This window comes from Frieseomelitta varia, unplaced genomic scaffold, assembly GCF_011392965.1.
Source record: "Frieseomelitta varia isolate USP_RPSP 00005682 unplaced genomic scaffold, Fvar_1.2 scaffold_89, whole genome shotgun sequence".
In the NCBI taxonomy this organism is placed as follows: Eukaryota; Metazoa; Arthropoda; class Insecta; order Hymenoptera; family Apidae; genus Frieseomelitta; species Frieseomelitta varia.
The window spans coordinates 90,575-109,049 of record NW_025110689.1 but is presented as its reverse complement, the minus strand read 5'-3'; the positions used below and the strand labels follow the sequence as shown (position 1 = coordinate 109,049).

The 18,475-nt window shown below is 39.3% G+C and overlaps 1 protein-coding gene across 2 annotated transcripts in view; it reads right to left on the bottom strand.

Annotated features, from left to right (window-relative positions):
• The window catches only part of LOC122537174 (gamma-aminobutyric acid type B receptor subunit 2), a 183,837-nt gene that overhangs the window by 136,869 nt on the left and 28,493 nt on the right, over positions 1–18,475 (bottom strand). For both annotated transcript variants that reach the window (XM_043670159.1, XM_043670158.1), the window contains exon 2: positions 4,791–6,169. In XM_043670159.1, the coding sequence (XP_043526094.1) occupies positions 4,791–5,096 (306 nt within the window). In that variant the 5' untranslated portion in view covers positions 5,097–6,169. The remainder of the gene's footprint in view (positions 1–4,790; positions 6,170–18,475) is intronic.

Here is an 18,475-nt window from a genome sequence, read left to right as displayed (position 1 = left end):
ATGAAATTAAAATGTAAACAACGTACCGTGCATCAGCATACTATTTATAGCTATTACGTGTAACAAATAAAAATATCATACAAGTTGGATCGATGTTATTCTTAAATCTTGTCCCCCCTCGGCGAAATTTGCATTCTTGCCGAGAAATCGGAAACATCCGATCTAACAACGGATCGATACGAACACCCCAGAATATTCCCGGATATTTTAAACTCGGCACGTCTACCCACCGCGAGTTAAATCCAGCCGCAGACGAATTATCGAATAAAAGCATGGGGGGAGAGGAAGGGGAAAAAATGGCTCGGTTTTCGCTACTATTTCATGAGCAGCCAGAATCCTCGGGAACCTACTGACCCAGAATCTTGAAAAAGACAAGCGTGACGTTTACCGCGTACGAAGATTCTCGATGCCACGAGCGAGATTTACACGGTCAGTTGATTGCTAAGATCAGGCCCGGACAGTATCCGTGGAGTATCGAGAACGGAACTCAACCGAACCGGTCTCTATCGATCGATACAGCTATCAAAGCTGTCTCCCTGTGATACTTTATTCTCTCTTTCTTTCCTCGAAAATAACTCGCACGTCGAAACGTTTCTTCCCGCGTGCGACATCGATTCACGCGACGAAAGGGCAAATTGCATCAAACGTCGCGAAGCTTCGCGTTTCCCTCGATCAGTGGATCGCGAAAATATTCGTACAGCGATCGATTAAACAAAATATTTTACATATAAATCATTATAATCTCAATGATAATAATTGAAATGCACTTGCGTTGTTGCTCGACTAATTTTGAGAAGAGAATCTATAATTCTAATAAAAATCGTACTTTCGACGAGTTTGATTGCAGATTTTGCATAAATTGTTTCTCGTTGTTAATGTTAACCTATAAGATTATCAGTGTAACGTTTCATTTGCAATTCTATCCGATTAATTTACATTATCGAGGTCTGTCTCCTAACACTGTAGATGTGGAGAGGATACAGTGATCATCAGATTGCAGATTTTTATGCATTTATGGAAATCTCGAAGCTACAAAAGTGTGTAGAATGCGCGCGATATGCAAATAACGAAAATATGACATACAATAATATTTAATAGACACAATTAATTAAATATTCTACCTGTACCTGCGTTTCATCTTTTCAACTACGTAAACATTTTAATAATGAATTTGTTTTAATTATATTAATTGCAAACTTGCATAAACATTTCTGATCTAATCGTTGCATTTAATTACATCAGTTACGGATTTATCCAAATATTTGTAATTTGATCAAACATGTTAGATATTTTTATATATTTTCGTCTGTCACATGCACTCTGTGCATTTTTTGTACCTTGTAAATGTCACAAAATTCGCAGTGTATTGATTGAACTGATCTTCTACACAGAAAAAGCTCTTTCAAAGAAATTGCAGAATCCTCTTTTTAAAATATTTTGAAATTTCATTAGCACCGCAATGAAATACAGCTGTCACAATTATACTGCGTATTTTCATGCACGTAGTTGTATTAAATTTTCATGAATATAATTGAAGAAATGAAACCTAAATGAAAATTCATTTCTTCTACGTATTATCACAATAAATATTCGTTTTTGAACATTTCATATATTACGTGCACCGTGTGCATTTTCTGTATCTTCAGATTTTTCATAAATGCGCAAAAATTCGCAGTCTGGTCAAACTTGAAAGTTTGTCCACAAATATTTGATACAATTAGAAATATATTAGAGATATATTTCGCGAAACTGTTCCGTTAGCCTCAAAACTGGATATTATACTTATTCGCATTGTGTACTAATTTTTCAAATCAATACGTACATTTTCAGATTGGTTTTAAATTTTGTCACAAATGGTGACAAAATTCCAAAAACGATTTATACACGTGATTTATTTTTTCCACGTCGAGTCTTCGAACGAAGACGAGAAAAAGAAAAAAAAAAAATATCTCCGAGATGGCAAATAATCGCGCAAGTTCTCAAAAACACGTTTTGTTGTTCGACGATTGATCGATCTTCACAGTACGTACGTGAAAGCGATCACGACACAAGTTGAACGAGTGTGTTGCATCCATGAGAGAGAGAGAGAGAGAGAGAGAGAGAGAGAGAAGTTACTCTCTGTCGTTTGTCCGCGTCTCATTGTCGGTATTCACGATTGAAAATGACACAGGTATCACACAGTTTACGAGAACTGACCGACGCTACAAGGATAAATCGGCGCCGTTTATTCGCGCTGGCATTTTTGCATGCAACATGTAAACCGGTCGCGCGATGCAGCGATAACTGAATAAATTGATTTCACGGGATATGCCAGAGCGGTAGATAGATACGCGTTATAATAGGTTTTTCGGTAATGTCCGGCGTTCAACGTTGCCCCAGCCTAATGAATATGCAGAGCAAAAATAAATTAAACGAGTAAGATTGCGTCGCCGGGGTTAATTCGAACGGCGCGAATTGAACGAACAGCTTTATGAAATTATTAACGTGAAATTGCCCCGGCCCAGAGTCCGAGATTTCGCTCGGTATATTAAAATTTGTGCGTTGCAGCGGCCGTAATTTTGGAATATCTTGTCAAGCGAAGAGGTGGGAATATTTTTTGAGAAAAATGTATCGCGTGTGTTGCTCGTTGGTGCTGTAAAGTTAAAATTATCTTCGCTTCTATTTTTTCCTTTTTTTTGTGGAAGATGAAATATATCGAAATGACGTTTTATCGAATTAAAAGATCTTACAAATTAATGAATTAATTTCTCAATACTTCTTTTTTGCGGAGAACACATGTATCGAAATTTCATTAGCGGCGTGAAATTCGAATATATCTTTCGAACCAATCGTTCAATCATTTAGACACGATTTCATTTGGACAGTGGCAGCGACGAGGTAAAATATTTTCCGAGGCTATCCGTTTAGTTATTTCAGACACAATTTTTGTAGTGACCGACTCGATTAATCTCTTGATTTAAAAAACGGGTCAATAGTTTCGAAAAATATAAGATATGAAATATACACTGGAATTCACTGAAAGTGTATCCAGACTTTGGACCAGCACTATGCACGCGCGTCCAAAATTAATAATCAAGTGACACGAGCTCTATCAAACTGTATATGTATACATATAATGCATTTAACACTGATAATACGTACTAATTTTCTGTCAACTGTACAGCAATTCCCTACTAATCGCGATGAATCGATTTCACAAATAAATCCCCCTCGCGGCCGTTCTCAAATTGACCCAATAAAATCCCTCTTCTGATCCGGCGCCGCTAGAACGCCAGAACGCTAACGAAATTCCAAAAACTTTCACAGAAACTGAGCGCGTAATATATTCAAAATACATACATAGAAAATTTCCGACCGAGAGCCACCACGCTCGCACAGTATTAAGTTACACTCTTAAGGTTTCCTATCAACGTGAGATCAAAACTGCATTAGAGGAACACGCCCCTAAACGATTTTCAACGGTGGCGGCGGCGGTAGCAGCCAGCGTGTGCTCGTGGGACAGCTCATGGGAAATCCCATCTTTACGCCGGATTCACCCTGGCCGAAACTGTTCGGCAAACTGCTCGCGAGAGCAAAATGGGCGAGCAGACCGGTCGCGAAATAAACCCTTTGACGTGCCTTTGACGCGCCTCAGTTCGTCCGCCGCATAGTTTGCAAACTGCTCGACGACAGACAGGCGATATACAGGAACTCGTGGGGGGGGGGGGGAATACACGGTAGCTTACGCGCCGTCGTTCGGACAGTTCGACGCAAGCTCGATCGAGAGAGATGCACCGTGTTTTTATATACGCGCATTCCCTTTCCTGTTAATTAATTACAATGGCACCGCGTCTCTGCCGTTTTATTCTGATATATTCATTTACATGATTGTGCGATTTAATTAGAGTATATCTCGTTGCTGGTTATTCATTTATGCTTTGCGGTGGATTTTTATAATGGGGGAATTTTAATCCGTTGCTTCTTGCGACTTCAAAATTGAAATTAAACCTTGGGAACCTCCAAATTGATATTGAGGTAAGGATTCTTAAATTCTACGTTTATCCTCTGCCTCTTGATACTCGGCGAAATTTGATACTTTGATACTTTGACACTTGATACTCGATGAAGTTTGTAGAACAGATGCAGTTTAAAGGCGCTCGACTGTCGTTTTCCATTTGCTATTTACTTACACTAATCGGTATTGTCTATTGGCTCTATCGGTATTTGGTTGCTGGTAGGTATCATTTTGTACGACTGAAGTAGTATCTCCACTCTGATTTGAAATGTAATTGTTATTCTATAGTAGAGATCCCCATATATGTTTCAACTCAATTTTTGACACGCGAGCACGCACGTATCCAATATTATCCAGTTTCATTCGATATAATTATTATTAGTGCGTCATAACAAGAATATGAAACAAATAACATCAGGTCATACGGAAGCTGTTTCGCTGAAGAAAATATTAATTCATTAACGATTGCTTCATTGAATCCCCTATTCGTATCCGAAATTACATTCTCACTTGATTCCATACAATCCAGAATATCATACATTCATTTCGGAAATTACGTCTCGTAATTCTTCTTTGATTTGAAAAAAACGTTAGGTCGTCTGTTGAGGAAAGAAATATAGCGTCAACTGATGAAAATTGAATTCCCTAGAGATTCCAAAATTTAGGAAAACCGATAACCGATCACATTGTCGACGTTCGTCATTTAATAATATCTCGCGCGCGCTTGCACACTTGCGTGAAAAAAAGAAAAAAAAAAAACGACGAGTGAAACGACGACAGTGTACATCTCGCTCACCTCCGTGTCGTTCCACCACATGTGCAGCCGATAGTTCCTGAGGACGCTGCGATCCTCGTTGATGTGGTCAACGGCGAGCTTGACCGAAGGCATGACGCCACGTCCGATGTGGCTCTCGGGCACGTGGCTGCCGTACGGAAAGAATCCGGCGATGTAAACGTCCCGTTTCTTCGTGCTGCCTATATTGATCGGCCTCTGGCCGGCGCAGCCGATCGTCCCGTCGATCCACAGAACGAACGCGCAAATGTAAGCGGCCGTCAAGAGACCGGGCCGCCAACGTCGGCTTGGTACGACCGTTTCAGCCATATCCCGCGACTACTTCTTCTTCTTCTTCTTTTTCTTCTTCGGCCGTCGCGCGAATATATCTCTCCCCTCCCGAGATTGTGTGTGTGTTTGTGTGTGTGTGTGTGTGTGTGTGTTTGTTAGAAAGGCGAGACACGACGAGATCTATCGATTACTGATTGACACTTTTTAATTGGCTTTATTACCCGGCTACCGATTACTCTCGTTGGCGGTAATCCTTGCGCCACCGGTTCGTACTATCTCATTGTGCGCGTGTGCATTGAAAGCAGATCGCTTTTTGCCGCTGCTTAAATTTAATTGCAATCGAGGCGACTTAATTGACTGTGTCGAACGGCCATGCTTTCATTTTTACCCCCTTATCTTTCTCTCTCTCTCTCTCTCTCTCTTCTTTTTATTCTCTTTGGAAAGAGTCGTCGCCGTTCTTCGATAACGTTAGGTCCACCGTTGGAGTCTCGGGTATCGAGGGTGCTCGCGCGGCCAACGGGATCGTGCAAACGCGCGATTTCATTCCCGCGATCGACGATATTTGTGTTTCATCTCGCGCGGTGTTCTCACGGTGTTCTTTTCTCTCGTTTACCACCGAACAGAGCGTCACACCGTCCCCCGGTTCACCATTCACCGAGGGATGTTCTCCTAATGTTCAAGCGTTCCACATATTTCCGTTTTCTGGTTAGCTGCTGTTGACGATGCCATTGGTGCCGCCTTAGCTGCTGCTGTCGCTGACACTGCTGCTGCCTTCGTCGTTGCTTCCACGCTTGCGGCTTGGCTTCCATCTTCTCGCTCGCCGAGATGCTTTCACCGAGGCAAAGTCCCGTGACTGCAGGATCTCGCTTCGATCGGATCTGATTTCTTTTCTTGGCGATAGTCTACGATTTCGAATTGGCAAAGGGGCGAGCTTCCGAAGGAAAAGCGATAAAAATAGGGACTTTTTGGACTTTCTTCTCGTGCGCAGCAGCGGACAGTTTTGGGCGATGATTATAACTTTGAGAAACGTGGTTTCAAATCTTCACAGTTGTTCACGGTCGCGCGTCGCCGATCTCCATCACTGAACCAGCCACTAGGCCCGATTAGAGAATCTGCAACAGAAATTCGTATTTCTCAGATTAGGGCGACGTACGAATTCCAATGGGACGCGGTATCAGCCACGAGTTCTGAATGAAATCCTGATCTGCATCGATTTGTTGTCCTCGAGAAAAGGGAGGAATGAGAAAGTTTGGATTGGCAGGATGTAGAATGTACAAGAAACGGGAACGAAGAACGTTGGCATATTTGGTATACTGAGGATATTTCACAACGGCCGACTTTGTACAACTTCTGTGCCACCAATAATCCAAAATCTTGATATTAATGTTGTCGAACATTTTTACGGGCGTTCGAAACGAAAACTGGGAAAGCCATTTTTACAAATCCACCGACTCGAACTTAATAGATCGGATGCTTTGTAAAGTTTCAGAGATTGCCCGATGCAAAATATTCACATCAAGATGATGGAACTAATTTTCACAGAAAGCTTGCAACGGTGTAATTAATTATATTTCAATTAATTATAACTTTAACTTCTCCGTTGCAGGTTTTATATTTAATTCATTTAATCGTCCATCGCCTCTGCTTTAAAAATATACATAATAAACAAGGTGATTGATTTCAATCCATAAATGCATATTTTAATACAATTAATCGACACGGCTGATCATTTCCTATAAAAAAAAAAACCTTTCGGTTATTTACGTCGAGAAATGTTTAATCAATTTAACTTGAACTTGAATTCTACAATAAAATACTCGTATGAAAGACGAGAGACGTGTTTTATAAAATTAAACTTAAAATATGTTCTAAACTAATCAACATATACGTACATTAATAATTTCTTTTTGTAGAAAATGTCGAGCTGGATCAAGAAATGTATCATTTCGTTTAAAAACAGTTTCACGGAATTACTCACGTCAAATCGTGACCCTCTCGAAACCACACATTTCTTCATACCTGAACAATTTTTTCTACAGGGAGTTTACGAATAATTCGCATTCACAGATGAAAATTATATTATCTACAATTAATAAACGCGATAGTTCGTTAAAATGAATGTTCAGTTTGTTCAGTTTAACGTACGAGCTGTAACGTTATCCTCGCATGCATAACAAAGATGGATAACCCAAAATTTCCTGTTCCAGCGGCGAGTTTCAGTCGCGGTTCGACGATTCCTCGTTAATAGCGCACGAGGGATCGTTAATCACTAATTAAACGCAGATATCGGCCGGGGCAAGACAAGTTGATCCGTTTGCACGTTTGCCACACCCTCTGTATACCTACTTGCAGTCTATTCGTGCTTTCTCTCCCGAGAGAGAATGCGTCTACTTGTTGGAAGTTGCCACGCTAATTCCGATATGGTAGCAAGGATGTAGTCGCAACGAAGATGACGAACAACGGCAGAATTAACATTGAGACAGCAAGCTGAACAACTTGCGCCGTTCAAACATAAATTTGTCGCAGATAGCTGTTTACGCGAGCCAAAGAAAGGCCATCCTCCTCCGTAGTCTTGGTTGCTAATCTCTCGAAAGATTTGAGCGAAATTTTTCACTCGTTTACTGTCTTCTATTCGAGGAATTTGTAAATTTTTAAATTTATGACACTCGGATATTCGGAATTTGTGATAGTTAGATTTCGTGACGTGTTGTTTGCAAATGGCGTTCCATTCCGAAGCAAATTACAAAATAGAGAAGCAAAATCGACAAAAAGTTTATTTATGATAATTCCTTCTCTCTTTCTAGTGCTTTGTACTATTTTCACTTGCACGCTTGAAAGCTCGGAGAGATGTATGTAGAGAGATGGTTCTAATACCGTGACTAAACTTGTAAATCCGCGAATTGAATCGTTCAGAGCTCGTAAAAAACAAACGCAATGGCCGCCATTTGCAACGTAGCAGATCACGAGACAAAGAAAAAGTATCGCCTACAGTAACTGTAGCCGACTGGCAAAATGTTTATTTGACCAGCAAAGACAAATTGCCTCTTTGAAAGATAAGTCAAATATATTTTGAAAAAAGAAACAAATTCAATGACATTCGCGCAAAAATTCACTTTTCGAGAGGCTCGTAATATTAGAGAAATCCATTAGTAATGTCGTTTTTCGATGCTGTAATTTTGAAATTAATCTCACGATTATATCTGTAACATCGCGAATTTCGTAAAACTTCGAGATTTTCAAGACCAAACGATTAAATCGTCCGGAACGAGCGCTACGAGGTGAACTAGAACAGCAACGTAGCAAATTACAAGATAAAGAAGCAAACATAACCGCCACGGCCAACGAAAAAGTTTATTCGAAAGGCAAAGGTTGGAAAATGGACGTCACGCTGCGATATACATCCGATAGTTCCGAAGTGCTATCGATTTCGCGTTCGGTTTCCACTGGCAGTGTTACACGAGCGAACGTCCTTCAGGAAGAGAGAGATTGTTACGTTGAAACTCGTCGAATCAAAATTTCGTAGCAAATTTACTTAATTGCCACGCTCGCCGGGTGTGCGTGTTTTATCTTGCCGTTGCGGAACAGAGAACGTTTAAATGAACCACGCGCCATTAAACGTCGCGAATTTCTGCCGGGGTGAACAAAAAATTAAAATTAAAAAAAAAAAAAAAAGAGAGAAACGAAAAAAGAAATAACAAAGAGGCAAAGAAGAAGAAAAAAAAAACACGGCAATACGAAGAATATTACCGCCATTTGCCGAGTCACGCGTTGCATTGTAATTTTTGTAGGTTCCCATAGCGCATCGACGATATTAAGAAGTGCATTCTCTAATGAACTTCTTTCATTAAAGCGAAGTGATATTCGTACGCTCGCGTCTGGCCAGTTACGGAGTAATACTACTTAACTGCGATGCACCAGCGCCAGGCTGGATACCTGTCCGATTTTACTCCTCTTTTTTCTTTTTTTTTTCTTTTTTCTTTTTTTCTTTCTTTCTTTCGGAGAATTTTCTAATTTCTTTAGGAAATAATCACACCGAAAATTACGTACAACCGGTATTGCATATAACTGAGATACAGAAGTTCAGGAAAATTTGAGATTATTATTGTCATTGGAGATATAAATCGTTTATTTTGATAAACTCTTGCTATTCGTTGGTTGATTGAAAATTGCACGACGTATAAAATATTGAAAGCAGAATATCCAATAGATGATAGAAGACAGAGAGAAAGAAATTTCTATTTCTGTGATTACGTTACTGAAGATTTAAAAATATGTGAAAACACACACTTATTATTAGATGATATTAAATGATCATTAGACTACAGATTTTTACGAATATAATTATTAATTTAAAAAGTGAAACCTAAATAGACACTTGTTTTATTTGTCACTATAATAAATATTTTATTTTGAATGTTTTGCATATCTTTACAGATTATGTGCATGGATTCCTAGATGAAATAAATCTTTTTATATGTATTTCTGAGAAATATGATCTCTAAATTCTATATTAGCATTAACGTCTTCAAACATAATCACTTAAATTAATTAGTTTCGACACAACGAAACGAAGTGTTCGTTTTGACTCGAAGAGGTAGCCATCTCCTTTGAAATTGTAGCGACCTCTACTTCGAAGAATTTAGATCAACGACATCTATGTTCCGTCGAGATTTAATATAAACGATATTTAATATAAACAATAGAATATTTAAAAATAGCTATTAATTTTATTATCACCATAGAAATGTTTACTGACACTAATATATATTGTAGCCATAGTAGAAATTCTTCATTCATTATTTCGTTATTTAATTTTCATTTATAGAAATTATTCGTCATTTAACTTTCATTGTCTAATCATCATTAAATTATTAGTAATTGTATATTTTGTGATATTGATAATATTTTTATATAAACAACTAAAATTAATTACGGAGTTATTATTTATTTATAGTATTGTGATATAAATATAAATTATCATAATCACTATAAAATCTCAGCATGCTGCTCTAACTCTAAACGTCTGAGTGATACACGAAAAGAAGAAAGAAGATGAAATTCCGGGGGGAAACGATTGATTGTTTCACGTGGTTATTAAGAAACGTGCGGGGAAATCTTGGCTCGCCCGGAGAGAGAAGGATGATAACGGTGTGGAAGGTTGAGAGATCAGGTAGCTCGGAGCTTCTCCTTGACCGGAACACTCGAGCCGATGAACTTCGGATGATCGTAAAGTTAAGTGTCCGGAACATCTAAATCTTAAGTACCCAATTACAATAGCGGCAGCTGTCGATAACGTTCTCTTACATCAGGCGACATCATCCATTTCGAGAGACACTTGTTCGTAGGGATCGCGACGTTAAACGCGGCCTTGCTATTATTCCACACATGTACGCCATGCACTAATTACTTGTTCGTAATTGTAACGTCGATCGACATTCGCTTTTACTCAACCCTCCTTGAGATTACGATCGACCTGATGGACACGGTGTCGTTCGTGAGTATCTGGACACCTGATGCGATTTTCCTTCTTTCAGTTCACCGATCGACGAAATGAAAAACACTGCCGAATGTGCGAAACACACGTTGGAGTTTTCAAAGAAACGAAATGAATGTTTATATAAATTACACACAACTTGTACAATTCATACTTTCATAAATACAATTAAACAAAAGAATGTTTTACTTGTTAAATACTCTGACAGCTGTACGTTTCCATATTTTATTCTGGATATTTTATACTTTTGAGCTTGAAAAATTATCAGGTACGAACACCTGGTTAATTTTGAACTAGACAATTGTCCGTTATATTACCGGATAATTCCACTGAATTTTAAACCGAACAATTGTCCATTGTATCGATAAGCTTCAACATTTCAACACAATGGAATAATTTTCAACTTGTCTGTTTAAAATTTCCATTCGCAATGCGAAGCAACTTTTTTGCTAAATGTAGTGCAGTTTTCAGAGAATTTGAAATGCTACTGCCATTGGACAGTCGTCTTTTGTTATTAATTACTAGAACTACCAAAATGGTGAAAATGACCATTTGAATATTTTAATGTTTGATATTTCATAGATATGAAACACAGCGTATTTGTGAAAATTTGAATTATCCCTCGTGAAATACACAAATATAAGTTCGTGTACCCTGTGTTATTATTATTACAAAGATTTTTTGTTTCTTTTACTCTAATCCAGTCTCCGATGGAAAATTTTACGCTTTTAGACGTCGGTTTTAGTTCCGTGCGTTAATAAAACATCAGAAACGTTTCGCACGAAGTCTTCCGCATGATAATATTTCTTCCATGGCAAGTATTCAAGTGCCATCGCTGCCGTTTCCAAATCCTTTTCATTTTTCATCTTTCGATTAAACCGCCGAATTTCCCCCCCCGCGTCGAAATTCACCGTTGCTGAGCAATTGTATTTTTTTAAATAGGTCCTTTAATTATTCGGCTGGCTACTCGCTGCGCAGCCAGCCTCTTTTTCTCATCTCGTGCCATCTCGTGGCTCGTCTTACACAGCCTTATATTCCTCTATTACTTTCTTTAAAAGCTTCCCCTTGATTCCTCGCCAGCCGTAACACTCGTACCAGCCGGGCACACACTCCAGTCTCTTGTCTTTCCCGGGGAATTGACCGTTCCGGTCGAGTTTACTCTCCATCTTCCTCTCGTTTCTCGCTCCAGGATTGCCGTCGTTCTTTTTTTTCTTCCACACTCCACCTCACCCTCCCTCTCATCACCTTTCGCGCTCGTAACGCGTGAACGCTCCTGCGAGTTTCGCGGTCTCTCGAACATCCTGCAGAACGAACTGTTCCGACGAGAGAGAGGTTCTTCGCTTCACGAAGACGAGCAGCGATCCCCAGACAGTCCGAGTCGTTTCTCGTGCACTCGAACACAGCCAAGAGCACGAATGAACCAACGACGACGGGAAATTGTCGATGTTTCAGCCTTCTGCCCCCTTTGGAACTTTTTTTTCTACCAGCAATTTATTTACGAAGGAGTTTACGCTTGGAATAACGTTTAGCATGACAGTTTGTTGATTGCGTGATCTTGCTAACGTCGTGATGTCGTTTATGTTTAAAAGCCGACGAGGTCAACGTGCATCGCGGGTTTTCTAGAACTATAGTATAGAATATAGGCCGGATGAGACTCCCAATTTTGGTAGGTGAAAATAATAGGATTTTTAACGTACGTTTTTTTAAACCTAAAATGTTCGATTTGAACCTTGGCGATTTTTCGAGAATAGAAAATTTTCTTTCTTTGTCAGACTTTCGAAAGCTTCGGATCGAATTTGTCGTCGAACGTACGTACAATGCAGATTCGAGAAGCAATTTCGCGTGTTTCAGATATTCTATCGGTAGAAACGAGATGAAGTGGCAGCAATTCGAGAGAACACAGAAAGTTAAAGAACAGGTAATCCATTCTTGGTCACCTCGTCGACGAGATCCTTTAATCGATCCAACTTTCAAGGTAGCTACAGTTTAAAATATATATATATATATATATATATATATATATATATATACCGGCTGCGAAATTTCCTAATCCTTTGGCGATTCCTTTTCCTCCCCCGGAGGATTGCTCGTAATTACCTTCTTTAATCCTGTCGGGTTTCTCGAGTCGGGTACGAGAACCACGAAATGAACGTTGCATTGTTACGAGAGGCATTATTAAAATATAGACAGTTTACATACAGACTGCAGAAGGTTCGTGCAATTTTGAACTTTCGACGATGCGAACGGAGATTCGCCAAGTAGAAACGATTTGTAATAATAGATGTTTAATGATACAAATAATACAAAGATTTACTAAACGTAGATCGTTTATGAGCAGACTGTGGGAATTCGCGCAGTTTCAGATTTCTGACAGAAAATAGAAATTTGTTTTCACTCGTTAAATAATGTAACTCTTTATACTTTTACTTTGTACGCTAAAATAGAAATCTTTAGTCGATCATTACGAATAATTTCGTAGTCGCGTGATTCACGTAGCTTCTTCGAAATTAACATTGCGTGTTGCGAGACAAATTTGGCAAGCTTGGAGCCGACCTAATGTCCAGCAAACATTATTCAACAGCATCGAGAATTCCAAATTTCGCCTGTTTCGCGTGCAACGATTTAACATTTCAAAAGAGGAAGAGAGATAAAAATAGAAAAGAAAAAGAAAAGGATTAACACAGTGTCCAGCAAAGACCAGAGTATTATAAAATTTTCATCCGCGCGTTTTTTTTTTTTTTTTTTTTTTTTTTCGTGAAACCGGGTTTTTTTTTTTTTTTTTTTTTTTTCGTGAAAAGTCATTCGCGTTTCTTTAAAGTGTAAGCCTATCTCAAAGATCTCCATGAAAAATGAAGGGACCACTCGGCCTGACCACTCCGGCAGTTCTATTGTTAAACAGCGACCTTATTCAAACACGTCAGGATCCCTTAGGTCCGTTTTCGTCGTCCGTCTCTGTTTCAAATTCATTTCTTTCGCTTCCGTTTCGCTCACCGCTCATGGAAAAACCGCGCTGCCGCTCTCCTCGCGATCCTCTCTGCTATTTAATTCCACATCCCGGTGGTATAACATCCGAATTTTCCCCGTTTTCGGCGAGCCATCGCGTACCGAGAGTTACGTCAAAACGCTCGACGCTCCTTCCTCCTCTCTGATCAATTCATCAGAACGCTTCCTGAACAAAGTTCCCCGACGTCCTTCGTATCTCCTCGTTCCGAGAACGTTTGAGAAATTCATCGGGAGCGGCCGCGAAGTTTCCACGCGGAATTGTCACTCCGAATATCTCGTACGCAAAGGGAGATTCTGCAAACCGTTTCATACAACATTCCGAGAACTAACCACTGTAGTAAGCGCGTTCGTAAGTTGGCTTCTTCGTTCAATTTAATTCTAATTAAACCTCGCTCGAAAGAGCTAAGACGTTAAACACATCGTGAGATTACGGATAAATCTAAAGATTGTAAAACTGAGGGGAAAGAAAAATTTTTCCTTTCTCTGTCGCACGAATTTTATTGCGATCTTTCTTCCTTTGTGGTTTGAAAATTGAAGTTTAGGAGTTCAAAATTCTGAGTTCTAACAAAGTAGAATAATAATAGTAGTAATAGTATTGATAATAGTAAAGAAAAAGAAATTCTTCTTTTTCGGTTATTACAAGTTTTGCGATATCCTTGTAATTTTTCTCTCTCTTTGTCTAAATCATGGCACGGTCGATCGAAATTATAAGGGTATAGAGACGCTCGATACGTCCGTAGCTTCTCACTGTTCTATTTATACGCAGACAGAATCAAAATTCTAGGTTCTGACAAAGTACAACAGAATAATAGCAGAGACAATGAATAATAAGAAAGCAAAGAAACGACAAACAGCATGTAGTAACACGTTAGTGTTATGTACATATGCACGTACCGTATCTTTATATAGAGCAAGTACCTCGTCCTCTCTTTCGATCGAATACTTTCAAAGACGCGTGTTTTATTATTAATTGGAATAAAAGCAGCTACCGTTCTAGAGTGAAGATTATGTACAGTCCAACACTCACTACAGAGGAAATCTTCTGTCCGTGTGCGAGACACTTTCGCTTCGTTCTAAAACGACGCAGAGAACGCTCTTTGAAAAAAAAAAAAAAGAAACATTTTTCGTTACGAATTAAACGTTGATGAAAGTAAATTTCGATCGTGTAACGAGAAACTACACTTGAGCAAAACAAAAAAGAGAGAAAGAGACCAAATAAAATAAATTTAAGCAAAAAAGAAAAAAAAAAGAAAAGAAAAATGGAGCGAGTCGGTTTAATTGACGAGATTAAAAATTCAGATAAAAATCCAAACCTCCGAGAGTTCCTCGACACCCGGCCATTCTTCTAGATCGCGAAGCGAGCGGACAAAGTGGAAACGAATTCGAGATAAATCGGGGGGAATTACCAGGAGGATTAACGGCCGAATAAATTAGGCGTTAAAATCAGACGCAGGCAAAAACCAAAGGGGTGATTTTCAGGATGACCAAGCGGTAACTGGCGCGACGAGTTAAAATCTGTGCTCGCGCGTTGGATCACTTGGCGTGTCGACGTGGCTGACGATCCTGGCAATATCCCCCTCGCGCTCCGGTTACAGCTGGTTAGCCCGACGCACGCGGCAACCACGTTGCAAATGTTAACAAACGCTATTTCTAAAATTGACAGACTGACACGGTCCGTCTGTCAGGCCGATTCTCCAGGCCGAGGCTGGTTCGGTATAAACCGGTGGCCATCCTGGAGCCAGTCGACCGACGCCGGGATTATTGATCGCGAGTCGTGACCGGCTGGCTCTCCAATCGACCGTCGCCCTCTCCGCCTCCCCCTCTTCCGCCTCTCCTCGTAGCCTACCGATTTTCATCCTCGAATTCCGATCGGCGATCATCTCTCTTCGTGCCAGACCGGCGAACCTTCACGTCAATCAGTGGCATCCCCGTAAAACCGCGGCCGCCTGTTGGGTTTAACCGGCGATCTCTCCGCGAATTTTCCGCGCGCCAGACCGTAAGACGCCGCATCGCCAGAACTCGGACGAAACACCGTCCGAAAGTATCCGAAAGTATTTCGCACGACGAGACCGTTCTCGACTGTTTATAGAAAATTCGTGCTACAAAGTTACGTGCGTTTTTTAATTAAATTTCACGCCGCAGTGACTCGGTTGTCACGATTCTATCGTGTTGTACCGGGAATATCGAGTTTGAAACAAGTACGACTTAGAAAAAAAAAAAAAAAAGAAGTCGAAGAATATAGATAGAAATTGCAGTTCGATACAATGTCGCAGGGATCGTATAAATATCTGTTGCACGTTCTCTTGTGATAAGTGAATATTTTCGTGAGCCACGAAATAACGTCAGTTTGCAATATTTAAAACATGAAAACATTGAAAATATATATTTAGGAAATTCGCGAAATATTTAATGGAAACACGTGGGCATTTGGCAGAGATGACAAAATTTAGCCGTGTACCAATGGAACGGTATATACTTAATCCTTATTACGCTTTTACAGTGGGTACGAGTCTCTTAAAATATTTACATGTTTACACAATTATTAACATGTAAATTATATTTTAGTTTGCAATGATCGTCTTTCAACTTGTACGAAAATTTTCAGGTTGATTTCGACGCAGTCGCAATAGAAAACGTTCAAGATAAACTAATAACACGTGAAATATTCACGGGAACATCTCAGCCATTCCAGGTAGATTTTATCGGATAATAAATCGTTCACTTGCAGCTTCAGTTTACATAAAATTGTGTGAACGTCGATTTATGCTCTCTCATTTCCAGTATCTTCCAATGCTGTAACGAAACAGCGTTGGAAATTCTTTTTTTACAATCGTACGAGAAAAATTCGACCGTATGTTTCTTGTGAAAACTGGTGTTACCTCGCAATCAAATCGAACGTTACGCTAATATTATTCTTGAAGATGATGCCATTAACGAAAGTACACACCGTACGAAATCACCTTCGAGCAATAACAAGCTTGAAAAAATGCAGAACGAAAATTTTTGAGAAAGAACTAAGCCTTCTTGAAATGGTGTTGATTACTGCAGGTGTATCAAGAGTACTATAGGTACGACGCTAAAGTGACAGAGTAATATAAAAGAATAATATTTTCAGGGAAATTAAAATGTTCGGTGGTACACGCTCGATTGACAAACTCACTCGAAACTGCTTGAAAATAATGCCATTATCGAAATTATTGTTCGAAAATTCCTTCTAGCAACAACAACTTTAAAAATCTAGAACAAATGCTCTGAGAAATCTCTCCAAGAGGAATATCAATGATACTCCATCCCTTAAAAGAGCGTAGATTCCAATGATTGCATTCGATTAACAAACTCGCTCGAACAAAAGACAAATGCTGCTTGAAAGTGGCGCCATTATCGAAAGCACTTGTTCGAGAGTTCCTTCCGACGATAAAAATATCCAAAAAAAAATATCCAAATAAATAAATAAATAAAGAAAGAACGGTTTCTTTCAAGAAGTCGAAAGAACGATATTCCTTTCAAAAGAAAAAAGAAAAAAAAATAAATAATACTACAGCTTGAAAGCGTGTAGAAGATAGCAGCGATTACGCTCAGTTAATAAACTCGAACGGAAAGCAAATAAGCTGCGTTCGATGCAGCGCGTTTGCGGATCAGGACATAAATCAGGATTAAAACGAAGAAATGGAACCGCAAGTAAAGGAAGGAAAAACAAAAAAAGAAAAATACCGGCGTATATATATATATATATATATATATATATATATATATATATATCGCGCATGGAGCAATCGTTAATTTATCTATAATCTCGAATATTTATACGGATAGTAGGCAATCCGTTGACCGAACGGGTAATCCAATCTATGGAAAATTTACGAGCGGATAGCCGATAGACTGGAAAATTGGATTACGCATAATACAAATTTTATGCCTTTATGCCGGCGTCTCGTTTAAATATCGCCACGAACGAAACGATGTATTTCCTATCTCGTTACCTCGAATGCAGCATGAAATGACACGGCGTTATGCGCGACTCGAGATAAAGAAGGAGAAGGGAAAAAGAAAGGAAAAAGTAACAGGAAAGAAAAGAAAAGAACGACTCTAGGGAAACACTCGAATCGCTCGCCACGAGCCTCAATGAGCGTAAATTATCGCACAATCGGTCACGAAGGCCTGCACACGTCCGTAATTTTTCAAACAAATTTAAAGCGAAACGCGAGTGTTCTCAACGTTTTACAGGCGCCAATTTGTTTGTTAGCAGATTGTGCGATTTTTATGCGTTTGTACATGCGAAACTGGCGGGTAGAAAAACACACGGGAAATACAATACGTGCAAAAAGTGTACGAAAAATTCCAACTATGCAAACGAGTTTGTGATATTTAGATTTTTCGCCTGTGTGTCGCTTTTTAAACTAACAGTTGTCTGTTTATATTTAGTTAACTGAAACTGACTTTGTTTATTTGCAGCAAATGACTTGCCAAATTGAAATACACTTGCATCGTTCAAGGTTTATTCGCCGGAAAATCCCATAAATTTGAAATTTAAATTAATATACGTGTCCAGATTATTGAGATATTCAGAAGTCAGTTAGAGTAAATAATTTCCCACTAAAAACAATCTGTGCCGTACGAGCGTAGCTTTAAATTAAATCAAACAATATTAAACAATTGAACGATGTTTATATAATTATAGATTAAATAATTACAAAATGACCAAACTGTGTTGTCACCTCAACTTTGACAATGAAACTGTATATCTGCCTGGCACAAGTCGTTTTTAGACGGAAAAGCAACTCGCATCGATTAGTATCCAAGTCCTTCGCACCGAGTTAGTACCCCCGTGTACGATTACCAGAGATAAGATCAGAGGCCAAAATTACGTTAACGAGTCTCACGTTCGAACTACCCTTGTACACTTTACACGTTCGAAACGCTT